Consider the following 13,360-nt stretch of genomic DNA (forward strand, 5'->3'; position numbering starts at 1 on the left):
CCGTACCTTGCTGCAGTAGGGACACTCTCCAAACACTATGTTGAAGCTTTGCCGACTTGATGGTAGCCCTCGTAGCCACTGAGGGAGGAGGGAGGGGGGGAGAAAATGGAACACTGTCTTAGTTGACAATCATCACCTTGTGCTGTGTGGTGGCCAGATGCAACACCTGGAATATATTATGGTGGTTTTACAGGTGAATGTGCACTTCTTAAATCTTTTTACTATAGGATCAGATATTCCTAATATGAATTCATTAAATATCATCAACTGAAGGTAGATTGTGTGTTGTGGTGTTCTTGTTGTGTGTGTGTGTGTGTGTTGAAGCGCACCCCCTCCCTCATGCAGAAAGACATCATGTATAGGGCAGTTGTGTTTTACAAGTGTGTGCGTGTGCACGTGCTTGTGTGAACACCCCACTAACCTCGTACAGACAGGCCTGGTGGAATGGTTGGCCACAGCGTGGGTCGTTGCACACCCGGTCAGGAATGGCTGACTCAAGATGGTAGGAGTAACAGATCCCACACTCTACACTGAAGCTCTACAAGACACAAATATATTATTATGTCTAAAAGCTCAGCCATCAGTATTCCTGCACCGTCTGCAGAGAAGGGGGTGCTTGGGGTCCGTACTTGATTCTGCAGGGTGGGGAGACACATGTGGGCTTGCCTTACAGTACCGTAACTGTAAGTGCTCGACCCCCTCTTCAGAAAAACACCCCTCTAGTTTGTGCTCTAATGTAGCTATACATCCCTTCAGTCTCTCATTCTCACTCTCTCTACCAGTCTCTGTCCCCCCCGCCTGTGCCCCTCTCTCTCTCACTCATTTGCATATTGCTTTGCACAGTAATGAGAAGCCCTTTTTCCAAGCAATCCATTAAAAAGGGATGGCAGGTAGAAATTTCAACATCTGGTCAAGTAAACTTTTTCACACTTCGGAATGTTAATGATGCTGAGGAATTAATCACTGTGGCGACAGCGGATAAACACGACGCCCTTTCAACCCATCCGCCAGAGAGAGAGAAAAAAAACGAGTGAAGGAAAGATAAATGGGTGTGTGTGATTAAAGCGATCTTGATAGTGGCAAGGATTCTGCCATCTTTGTTATTCTAATGATCTTTACTGTAAACAACCCAATTAAAGGGGATGCACACCCATCTCTCTCAAACATAAAACAGGCAAATAGACATAAAACATATATACACCCTCCCTCCAAACTCTTACACACACACACACACACACACACACACACACACACTCTCACACACACCCTCCCTCCAATCTCTCTCACACACACACACACACACACACACACACACACACACACACACACCTGATTACTTGGCAGAGGTAATTGTAAGGGATGGCTGTTTGAAACAGGCGAAATGCAACGTACAGATTTTTCGTGGGTGGCAGGTGACGGGAATTCTATCTCCAAAACATCCCGCAGGTTCTGCAAGATGCTGCAGTCCGGATTCCTGAAAGCAAATCGAGACGGCTCCTTCACTGACTAATTAAACACATGCAAATGAGGGAGGGAGGGAGGGAGGGAGGGGCGAAATAAGGATGATTTCACAATTATGAATATAAATCTTATCTTCCCTCTGCTTACAAATGTAGAGGGCCAAGACTACAATAATCACATAGCATACGGTACTTAATTTTGAACATGTTTCTACAGTAACATGCAGGACATGTCATTGTGTGGAACATACTGTACAGTATAATACAAGAATTATACATTTAAATTGTATAATTGTTTTTATTATAATTATTACTTTGTTGCACTGTTGAGGAGCTAGCTTGCCCTAGGCATTTCATTGCACCTCTACAGCTGTATTCTTTGTATATGACATTGTATATGAATAAACTTTGATTTGATTTACACCAAACACATTGCCAATGAATGAGACCTCACTTTTTTTTTTTTACAGTAATAGTTTCACAGTGTAGGAAGAGTTGTTTTTTTTTACCATAAATGCATGTTGCTGTTCAGCTTATTCCTCAAAGGGGTCACCACTGCAGGGGGGAGGTAAAGCAACCAAGATTAACCATTGAATGGATAACTTATTTCACAAGAAGACTATATCATCTTTGCTACAAGGCACTAAGTATCTCTTCAAATAAACATGTTCTACAATGTTTCCGATTGTCTGCATTTTCTTGAACACACCACAAAAAAGCTTTTACAAACAGACAAAGTGGAAATGTGACAACAATGTCAATATAAACTGTCTCTTGTTGTTTGTTCAAATGAGAGAGCTTTGTCCTGGTGCAGAGCTATCATTTTCCTCTCTGATTGTTATTCCGAAATGCAAAAAGCAATATTTCTGAGCGACCCCCTCTATTTGAGGGTCGCTATCTGCCTCTGTCTTGGCAACTGGAGTGTGTGTGTTTAATATCTTTTGAGTAGCATTGCTAGGCAACCAACAATGAGTACCGAGTAGCACCGTTGGCCAAGCGTGACCTTGGATTTAAAGAAACAATCGGCAACAATTGATGAGGCTTAATAGAACAAACTGACCTCGCTTGCTTTCTCTCATTCTTGTGCTGGCACTAAATCAAAACCCCAGAATATGTTGTGAAAAAGATTCAAATAACAGTAGGATGGGCAGTACACATTCCCCAGGTACAAGGCTGTGGCTCTGTTGGGATACTGTACATCTTCCATATTGCTAGTGTCACCACTATTCTAATAGAATTGGATACCGCTTTTGCCAATCCAATCAAGTCTGTTCTGTTATTACAGTACATTATGAAAATAATGAGGGTAGATGCATTTTTTAAAGTATTCAAAACAGGGCAAGTGAGCTGCGATCTAGCCCTACATAACCAAGTAGTGGTCTAAACCCCTGCTCCTGCAGAGCCCACAGGACCCAACACTAACACAACTGAATTAACTAATAGTGGCATTTGACAATTAGTTGATTAGTTGGATCAGGTTATGTAGGGCCGGGCTGGAACAAAAGGCTTCTCGCCCATGGGGCTCCGTTGGAGCAGGGTTTGGCCACTGTACTCCAGAACACACATGTAACATGTACACAGAGCAGGACACATACCAACCAGATAATAATAGGGGAATATCAAAAGGGCGTGACAGTGTGCGGCCTAAAGTTTAAACAAATAATTAATACACCAGAACAAATACACAGAACAAATGAGAGAGTGGCAGTGATTTTACCCACCATGCTCTGCTCCCAGCAGGCAGCATTCAGGGAACATCTTTGGGTGTTGTGTATTCACCTCCACCTTTATGGACACGTTGGTGCCTACAGACAAACAGTCATGTCAAGTTAGGCAGTAAGGCAAACAGTAACAAAGGACATGTGTTTGTGTGTGAGCAGATAAGATCTGGGTCACCATTATAATGGATTGTTTTATACTTTGAGTATATGCTTGAAGTTGGATTTCCTGGCACGGCGAGTGGGTGGGGTTTGCACTTATAGTGACAATTTCAATGCGCCTGGACCAAGGGAGCAATCCTGCTAAGAGATTTTGAAGCCTCTAGAGGTTTCTATGGAACACCTGTAGAAGTTTGTGAGTATCTGGGGGGCCTTGCTGAATTTCCTCAGCCGCCTGAGGAAAAACAGGTGCTGAGGCACTGCCTTGATCACTGTATGGGTGTGTTGTGACCATGTTAAGTCCTCAGTGATGTGGGCACAGAGGAACTTGAAGCTGCTGACTCTCCACTGCAACCCCACCGATGTGAATGGGGGCGTGGCCCCCCCCCCCCCCCCCCCCCGCTTCCTCCTGAAGTCCACGATCCAGTGTTGAACGACTCGTGTCACTGGACATTTGTTTCAGCCTCTATCTATAGGTCAGCAATAGCAGAATAGAAGCGTGGTCAAATTTGCCAAATGGGAGCCATAGTTGCGCTTTGTAGCCATCTCGGAGATATGCTGATGAAACCGAGGTAGGAATCTACCAGACTGAAGTCTCCTGCCACATGTTTCCCCATTGAAACCCATGTTAAATTTTGTATTGAAACCCATGTTAAACTTTGTATTGAAACCCATGTTAAACTTTGTATTCCATCGGCCAAATAAGACTTTTGGACTGAGATTTCGGTTTCTATTATTTCCTACTATTATATGTATATGAGGGACCAAATTTAGTTTTTATAGCCCACAAGCCATGCTCAGATGCATAATCGTTTTAAAAAAAATGTTCACCTAATTGATGGCACGTCACAAGAACATAGGCATGTCCAAGGTACGTTGGTGAGTTTGTGAACCCAAGGCAGTTCAGAAAAAAAAACTGAAATGCACCTCTACTTTAGCAAAGGACTGCTCTTGTGCTGGTGCCATATGTCTCAGATGCTGCTATAAAGTCTATGGCAGAGTCAGTGAAAGAGTGAATCCAAGTACGTATGTCTATGTACACAGTATCTTACATATGTATGTATGTCCATGTACAATGTATGCGCACATATGTGAAGATAGGTGTGTGTGTGTGTGTGTGTGTGTGTGTGTGTGTTACCAATGGCAATCCTCCTCATTGTGTCAGCTCTGCTGGGTTTCTCTGGCTCCAGGACCCAGGTCTTCTCATCAATCTCATCTAGAACCAGCCAGAACTCTGCCAGTGAAGCCAGAGCCAGCAGGAACTGACTGTGAATGTGACCCAGAGGGCTCTGTATAAGGAACAGAATAAAACAGGTGTAACTTTACTGACAACTGAGTGTGAACGTGGCCTAGAGAGCTCTGTATACTGTATGTGCGCATGTACACGTGTACACACACACACACACACACACACACACACACACACACACACACACACACACACACACACACACACACACTGGGTGGGTTTGGTGAGTGAGTGAGTGAAAAGATAAGAAGTTAACAAGACACACTGAAGTCTATTCAACTTTTGTAGATAGTTTTCAAGGAGTTAATTATTTCTTTAAATTTACAGCGGCTTCCCACAACAAAAACCTTAACTAACCAAGTTACAATTATGATGGCTACTGCATACATTTGAAGAGGAAACAAATCAAACAAAACAAAACCTTATGCTTCAGTAAATGTAATAAAGCTCACATATTTGGAGCTATAGATGTTTTGACTTGAGAGAATGGTCCATGGGTTTTTCTTTTAAAACGACCTGCTCTGTAATTCATTGAAAAAGTAGCTTTTTTAAATCAGAGAATGTTTTCAAGTCAATCAACAGGACAAAAAACCGCTGTAGTAACGTTGATGTGCAGCGGGCTGCAGAGACATTAGGTAAACATAGAACGAGGTGAAGCAAACACTTAATTAACACACATTTAGGATGTCAAGTTAGCCATCTGGACAACACAACTGGAGGTAATGAAAGGCTCATTTGATATCAAGAGAGAATTACGCACACCCATTTTAGCACAGGAGCTGGACAAAGGAAACCGCCATACAGTAGTCAAGAAAACAAGTGACGTCAGCTCACTATTGCTACAATCTATACTTTGCATTATGTTCTATTTATTAGGATGTTCATGAACTATTTATAAAATTGGATTATGTGATCAAGTGTACTTGTAGATCCTTTCAGTAGACTATCACTATCGCGTGTGTGTGTGTGTGTGTGTGTGTGTGTGTGTGTGTGTGTGGGGGTGGGGGTGGGGGTGGGGGTGGGGGGCGGGGCGGGGGAACTGACAGAAGTGAGAGAGTGAGAGCAATAAAGAGATAGAGGAAAAAAGGAACCAAAAATTATGGGTCATTGTGCCAGAACAGTGCACACAATTTAGCATCGCCCAGGTGCAGGAGACTCCACAATTACTGCTCAATTAATGCCAGTTGCGTGATTATAGTTATGGCTCCACATAACTACACCAGTCCAGAGTAAAAGGGGGCCTGGTAATTGAATTCCTGCTGCATTTGAGTGGCAGGATGTGAGTGTGTGTACCTCAATTAGTCCTCTTCATTTCACAGATCTAGAACTAGCTCATTCTTACAGTAACAACAGAGGGAAATATGAGTCTTAAGATAATCAAATGCTAATCGTAAGACCTATAATCTTGTGAGGTAAAATGGAGTAAATGAGAATGATTCAATGTCTGAAGCCCTAACCTATAATGCTTGTGCTAGAGTGATCCAAAGGGACTATGGTTCCCCCGGCTCGTGACATGTTCAAATCTGTGCTCTAACCGTTATAAAACACACACACAGCTTGTCTTGGTTTCCCTATGTCCCTTCTAAACATGCACACATACTACAGTCTCTCTCTTTTCTGCTCAAACACACAGTGTGGCACATCTTGGCCCTGCAACAGAGCAGTCAATAATTACTCATTCAAATGAACATGTTAGGACAGCCAACAGACAGGCCCTTACACACACACACACACACACACACACACACACACACACACACACACACACACACACACACACACACACACACACACACACACACACACACACACACACACACACACACACACACACACACACACACACACACACACACACACACACACACACACACACACACACACACACACACACACACACACACACACACACACACACACTCTACAGGAGAGATCCATCAGCGGCCCAGCAGGATGACAGGCTCCATACGGCAACGCTGTACTGAGCTGGTCCTCTCTGTACGGCTGCCATGTATCAGCGCAACACACACACATACACGCTAAAATAGTGTGTCTACTAAAATAAAGTGATTTTTTTGTGTCAATATAGAGTATGTGTGTGATAAGCGTTACCTGGGGTGTCCAAGTAATGGCCAGGGGAACAGGGAGGTCAGCAAAGCACTCTGGGGCCTCGGCAGGGTGCTGGAAACATGAGGAAAACACATACTGCCTTAACACTACCTTAAGGTTACCAACACATCATTTTACTGGTTACATATCAACTCAGTTTTCTCTCCTTGGCTTATTGAGTTTACCATTAATAAATTGTGATATAAGCTAAGGGTCGATCACATGGTCAGGAAAAACATATACATAACAACTGCAAGCTGATTGGCAGGTGACAATACTATATGGAGACCATGTAACCCACAGTTAACCAACAATAAATTGTTTCTCTCACCCCTTACCACTTCTTTCTTTCCCCATACTCACTCGATTTATTTATTTCCCTGTCTTTGCTACTTATTTCCCTCTCTCTCTTCGTCAGAGCCCTTTCCCCCTGACTATACCCCTGTGAGGGGCGTCCTGGAGAGGGCCGTGCAAGCCAACTGTGCCACAGGGGAACTTTCGGACTATTTCTACCCAGTGCCAGGGGGCAGGCAGGTGGGCACGCGGGCAGGTGAACACAGGGTGAAACCTACCACCTCCCTCTGGATCTCATCTGGGCCAGGTGCCACCACCTTGCTACCCAGCTTGGCGCTTCCTAACTCAGAGATGCCACCCCTGCTATGCCCAAAATGTGCCTGCTATATCTCAAACCGAGATACGGGCACTCTCCATACTCGTAACTGATCTAGAAGTTCTACCTCCTTCATGGCTTCTGTAATCACTTTGAGAGGATTACAAGATGTATAAATAATAGATGGTGTTCTCTCACTCCTCTCCTCAGGCTTTTGACGGTGTATCTAGAGTGGATATCTCTGCACTACATCTCACAGTCACGCCATGTTAGTATCTCTTACTGAAACTTCTCAAACTACGTTTGCCCTAGATATGGGACAGCTCATGTAACCATGTCACCTCCTATGTGACAAATTTTTATATGAAAATGAACTGTGTGAGATTTGCATCTTGGGTTTTTGATTGACTGTCACTGTCAATTTTCTCACTATGGCCTACAGTTTGACTATAAGTGGATATGTGTGTGTGTGCAACATCCTGGAATTTCACCAGCCATGGTGGGAACATTTTGAAATCACCCAACCCTAGTGTTCGACTGGGTGTTTGTGTATGTATGTATGTGTGTGTTTGTGTATGTATGTATGTGTGTGTGTGTGTGTGTGTGTGTGTGTGTGTGTGTGTGTGTGTGAGAGCGTAGTCTTACCTTTGGCTTCAGTTTGACTGTGATGACGTGTTGTCGTCCTGAGGGGTCCTCAGCCTTCAGTCTCAGTGTACGAAACTCAGAGTCAATGAACACCAGCCTGGGGACACACATGCACATTGATTAGACTGAATACACACACACGCACGTACGCGCACACACAAAATCAAGACTGCATACAAAGGTAACATGCAGTCACACACAAACACACACCACACACTAAAGCGACCACAAAGACATGGTTGGACACTGTACAATGACAGTCGGTTGCCAACAACACACACTGTATCATAGGCCATTAATGTGACTATGTGAGTCGGTAGTGGGACGTCTTAGTTACTTTCTACTGTGCTTCAGCCCAGAATTACTGCTCCAGATAGAAGCTGCTTTTACACACAGGTCTAGGATCAGCTTAGCTTAGCATCTTCAGATCCCAAACCCAAACCTTCACTAGTAGGGAAAAAACGCACAAATCTGACCTTAGATTAGTGGCTGGGGTGACTCCATACTACTCCAGATTTACAGTGCAGTACCCCATGTGTCTTAATGGCACTCTGCTGTGGCTGACACAGCCGTATTTCTGCTGAGGATTTATTAGGAGTGTTATGGGGGAGCTGAGTGGTCAGGGTGTACGTGGTGACACACACTTCTGAAGATAGAACAACATGGAACAGTGTTCCTGACAGATGCAACACACAATCTTTTCTCTCACAAACTCTTTATATCACTCAATTTATCTCTCCTGCTCCCGTCCACCTTTCAGTTTCATTACAACCACAATCTATCAAAAATATCTGCATATCAAACTCATACAGGGCACACCATTCCTCTACAATTCCATCAAACATGCATGTATCCCATATCCATCATGCTTCACAGTTCCATCTCATCTACTCTGCATTCACAGGGGCCTCCTGCCACACAATTGCAGGGGCTGGCTGCCACTTGGGCATGATGGAAACAGCGTGACGGTGTGATGTCCGACTGTGAGACTGATGAGAGCATCACATTTGCAACTACAGAGCCCACGGAGCTGCTTACAGACAGAACTGATGACACTTGTATGTCTGAGTGAGCAGTACAATGGAAGGATAGTTGTCTGTTGAAATAACGATGAGAGGTGTATGGCTTATAGCTACAGTAATGTGAGGGTGAGTATTGTGTTGCCAAACTTTCAAGTCTTGTTAGTACTCATCTTTAGGAAGTCTGGTGAATTCATGATTGGAAAGTGCGTTTGAATGGAGTGCTGGCTGTGCTCTGAATGCTCTGACATTTTGAATGGCTGAGCAGAAGAAATGTTTGAGGACAACAAACCCACATTTTTGTGAATTCTAATTCGGTTGGAACACTGCCTATGTGCGGACCAGTGAAAATGATTTGTCTGTTCCGTTTTGAGCTGGTTCCTTTTTGACTGGTGCGGCAATCACGTTACAGGTCTATACTCCTCTTTGTCGCACTTTCTGCCTTGAATGTCCTCAGGCTTTCCGAACAAGGTGAGAAGAAAGACTGGGAACCGAGGTTGTGTGAGGGTAATCCTCATTTGAGCTTTGGAAACGATCTGCATAGCCATGTCTGATAAACATCTTTATCAATAGAAAATCCACATGTTTTTGTATCATCTTTCTAAACCATAGTGGAATATTTCTAATATGGAGAGAGAGTGTCACTCAGGACTTCATTCATATACAGTTGAGCTAGGCAGCCAGGGATAGACAGTGCAATTCTTCTTTCACCAGTTCCTTCGGATGTATTTTTTCCCAAACTTTGAATAGGCCTATATAATGTTGAAAAGACTGTGGGGGGTATAGGAGACTTTTTGATGATGTTATCACAGTAATGTTGTGTTCTATGTTCTAATGTTCTATGTTGTCACAGAGGGAGGTAGGCAATTGGGTGAAGCCATATAGCAGATAGCTGGTCTTCGTACCTTTAGGAAGATTGTCACAGTGGCTTCACACTTTTGATGTAGAATCTATCTGGCACACACGCACGCACACCAGAAGACTTGATATGTCACAAAAGAGTGGTGAAAATGGAGGAGAGTTGTACCTATTAAATTAGGTCCAACACTTCTAGCTGGTATGTTTAGGGGCATCGAGGGACAGGGGTGGAGATACTTCACCCCTTTTTCCCATTAATTAACACGACACGTATTTTCACGGCAGCTTCAAGCCCACCAAAATGACCAGGCTCAAGGCTTACCTGGACCAATCAAGGGACAGAATGACTGAAAACCTTGAGGCTTTTAGCATTAACGCCAATTAAGACTCTAAATGAATCTCAAGTGCATTGAGATAGGCCAACTGAGTAATGCCTCTAACCTATAGTACAGTAACACGCCATTGAAACGACGTTCACCTCGTTTCCACAAAACTTCAACATCCCCCCCTCCCTCCATTTAATCTGAGAGTAGGGTTCTTCAATTAGACCAATTTGCATTTTGCTAATATCATAATTGTAGCTCTGGTCATTAGTCGGAAGTGGAAAGTGAGGAGCCAGGATAAAATCATAGCTAGAAATACATCACTACTGACACAAGAAGATGGTATTAGCTCTAGCTGTCACCCGGTAAGACAGAGTTATCAAATGTGACATGGATTTAAAAATTACTCAACAACTAAAAATAAGTAAGTCATTAGAATCCATTACATAATACAGAGCAACATTATGGCAAGCTTTCCTTTATGTGTAAAGGTTGCTGGTAGGGTAGCTAGGGCTTATGACCAATCTGTGGCTTCATAGCTAGGGCCCAGAGTAGCTACTGTAGTAAGACACATCAAACTGAACAGGCTCTACTGGTGAACTGTTCTGAAGCTCTGGCCTTTTGTATATCTTACAGCATGTAGGTCCAGGAGATTTTCCTGACCATGTGACCTGGCTAGGGCCCAGAACTTTTTACAGGTCAGGTCACATGGCCCTACGCATAACACAGGCTGTGAAGGGTGTGCTCATATTAGCTACAGTAGTGCTTACTTGTCCCATCCAATGGCCTCCATCTCTGTGATGAGCTGGGAGTAGTACTGTGGTGGAGGGATGGAGTAACACTCTGGACGGCGCTTCAGAGCCACTTCCTAGAACAACAAAGAACACATCATGTACACAACAACAACTCAAGAAAGATCACTGTATGAAAAGTTAAACATCTGACACGGGTCTATGCCACACCAGTAATCAACGTTGGCACAATGTCAGCATAGGCCAGCGCCAACCATTTACTTCATAAAAATGTCATGCAGCTTACAGTGTCAGCTAATAAGACACATCAAACTGAACAGGGTCTACTGGTGAACTGTTCTCAAGCTGTGGCCTGTTGTATATTATACAGTATGTACTGTACATAGGTTCAGGAGATTTTCCTGACTATGTGACCTGACCAGGAAACCCTGTGGAGCATAATCATAATCAAATGGATGACCCATCTAGAAAATATTGTAAATGCACACCTAGAATATGTCTGTAATATATGTCAGCTGGAAAATATAATTCTGCTCTTACCAAGACAGTCTTCAGCTCCAAAATAAAGCTGACTAGATCAGGGGAGTGATGCAACCTCTGTGAAACGACAAATATGAGAAAAAGAGATGTCTGAAAAACATTAAAATGAAGTGACAGTGTATTTTTTCAACCTAACTTCAAGTAGCCGTTCAAATCAAACTCCAATGTTTTTTGATTAATGAAGCCTGTCACTAGCTTTAATAATTAATGATAGCTTAAAGCATGAGAAAATAATGAACTTTACAGCCTGGGGTGAAATATCAATCTAATCCCAATAACCCAGAGGGCCCACATAACAAATAGGGACATTTTTCAAGGCAATGTTAATTAAGCAGTGAAAAATGTTTTAGTGACAGAACACATAAGTGAATGTAAACGAAGAAGTACAGGCAAAGCCTGTGTACCCCTGAGTAACAAATTCAGAGTTTGTGCACATACAGTACATACAAATAATTTGATCTCACAATTGGTTTCAGTTAAAACAATGGTGTTGATTTCCATGGTTTTGTCCTACCTGCTTCACTGTGCGCCCATATCCACGCAGCAGCTGTTTCATCTGCCAGGAGCAGTGTAGTCTGCAATGCAAAAAAGCATATAATGTCATTAATACAGGACATCAAAAATAAAAAGCAACATGTATCATTAAGTTTCACACCACCATTATTTTGTCTGTTTATATCTGTCAGTCTAGCCTCTAGTCAGTCTGTCTGCACACGCGCACACACACACACACACAAACACACACACACACACACACACACACACACACACACACACACACACACACACACACACACACACACACCTGTTGTTATGAAAACAATTATAAATTGATTTGTACTTAGCCCGTTTAAGTTGATGATCTTCTGGAAGCACTATTCGTATTCGGTAGTCTCTTTCCTGAAATAAAACGTGATTGACTAATCATTTTCTCATCAACAACATCCATGAGTTACCACCAACCACTGCTGCCTGATGTAGTTCATTTATAGATTATGTTCATGTTAATCATTCATTCACATTAAACCTGGTTCTTCTGTGGACCAACCTGTACAGTGATGAATCCGTCAAAGACAGTCTTCTCATTATTCTGCGGCAGCAGCAATGGACACTCTTTCACAAGTAAACCCTCATTCATTTTCAAAACAGTTCAAAGTCAGCAGTGGTGCTACGCCTGGTGGGATGACAGCAAGCGGTGCTAACTTTACTAGTTTAGATTGGCACTAGCAGCACTAGCTAGTTTGCTGGCTATAGCTCTCACTACGTTCACCTTTGCTTTGCAACTTACCGATCACTTCTACTAGTGAAATAGGGTTATTATTTAACAAAGCAATGCATAAAACTGGTGTTTCGAAATAAATATGTATTGCCTGTTCACTGTGCTGCCTGTTGCTACAGTTCTAACATCTGAAAGTGACGGTTTCTCCCGGGAAAATATCAACTAGTATCTACGTCACACAACTACGGAGACCCGTAGATGTCATCGTCGAGAAATAATTGTGTAAATTGAAGAAATTGACAAATCATAGTATTTTTAACGCACGGGAAATAATTGTGTCAGTCAGTTCCCATAACATATTGTCTCGTTCCAAATGTTTTAATTGTTCTTTTTTTTTTTAACAAAACATTTACAATGATTTTCTTTTCTTTTATAAACGTTTTTAGACGAACGAAATTACGCAAATAATCTGAGCACCACAAACTGTGATAAACGGCATGGTCAGGATGTGTTAGAACTTGAACATAATTCTGATCATATTGTAATTACAGTCATGTCTGTTCTTAGCAATTCTACAGGTGAGCCTGATCTTAGGTCCTCGCCAGAGTGACATTTTGACAGAAATGGCCTAGGCCTACTCCAGTAGAAATAGTACTGTAGATAGAAATATATTCAATTTATACCGTAGCATGTACACAA

General features: G+C 42.7%; 1 protein-coding gene across 1 annotated transcript in view; it reads right to left on the reverse strand.

Annotated features, from left to right (window-relative positions):
- fancl (FA complementation group L) overlaps window positions 1-12,866 on the reverse strand; it is a 13,422-nt gene extending 556 nt beyond the window's left edge. Inside the window, exons 1-13 of the mRNA XM_083695723.1 lie at window positions 12,491-12,866; window positions 12,284-12,342; window positions 11,957-12,017; window positions 11,443-11,499; window positions 10,921-11,018; window positions 7,951-8,047; window positions 6,699-6,767; window positions 4,476-4,626; window positions 3,182-3,265; window positions 1,970-2,015; window positions 1,393-1,474; window positions 422-538; window positions 7-78 (exon numbers count right to left, since the gene is read on the reverse strand). Of these exons, the coding sequence (XP_083551849.1) occupies window positions 7-78; window positions 422-538; window positions 1,393-1,474; window positions 1,970-2,015; window positions 3,182-3,265; window positions 4,476-4,626; window positions 6,699-6,767; window positions 7,951-8,047; window positions 10,921-11,018; window positions 11,443-11,499; window positions 11,957-12,017; window positions 12,284-12,342; window positions 12,491-12,580 (1,083 nt within the window). The 5' untranslated portion in view covers window positions 12,581-12,866. The remainder of the gene's footprint in view (window positions 1-6; window positions 79-421; window positions 539-1,392; window positions 1,475-1,969; window positions 2,016-3,181; window positions 3,266-4,475; window positions 4,627-6,698; window positions 6,768-7,950; window positions 8,048-10,920; window positions 11,019-11,442; window positions 11,500-11,956; window positions 12,018-12,283; window positions 12,343-12,490) is intronic.
- Between the last annotated feature and the right edge of the window lie 494 nt (window positions 12,867-13,360).

Source organism: Argentina silus, assembly GCF_951799395.1.
Source record: "Argentina silus genome assembly, chromosome: X".
NCBI classification, from domain to species: Eukaryota; Metazoa; Chordata; class Actinopteri; order Argentiniformes; family Argentinidae; genus Argentina; species Argentina silus.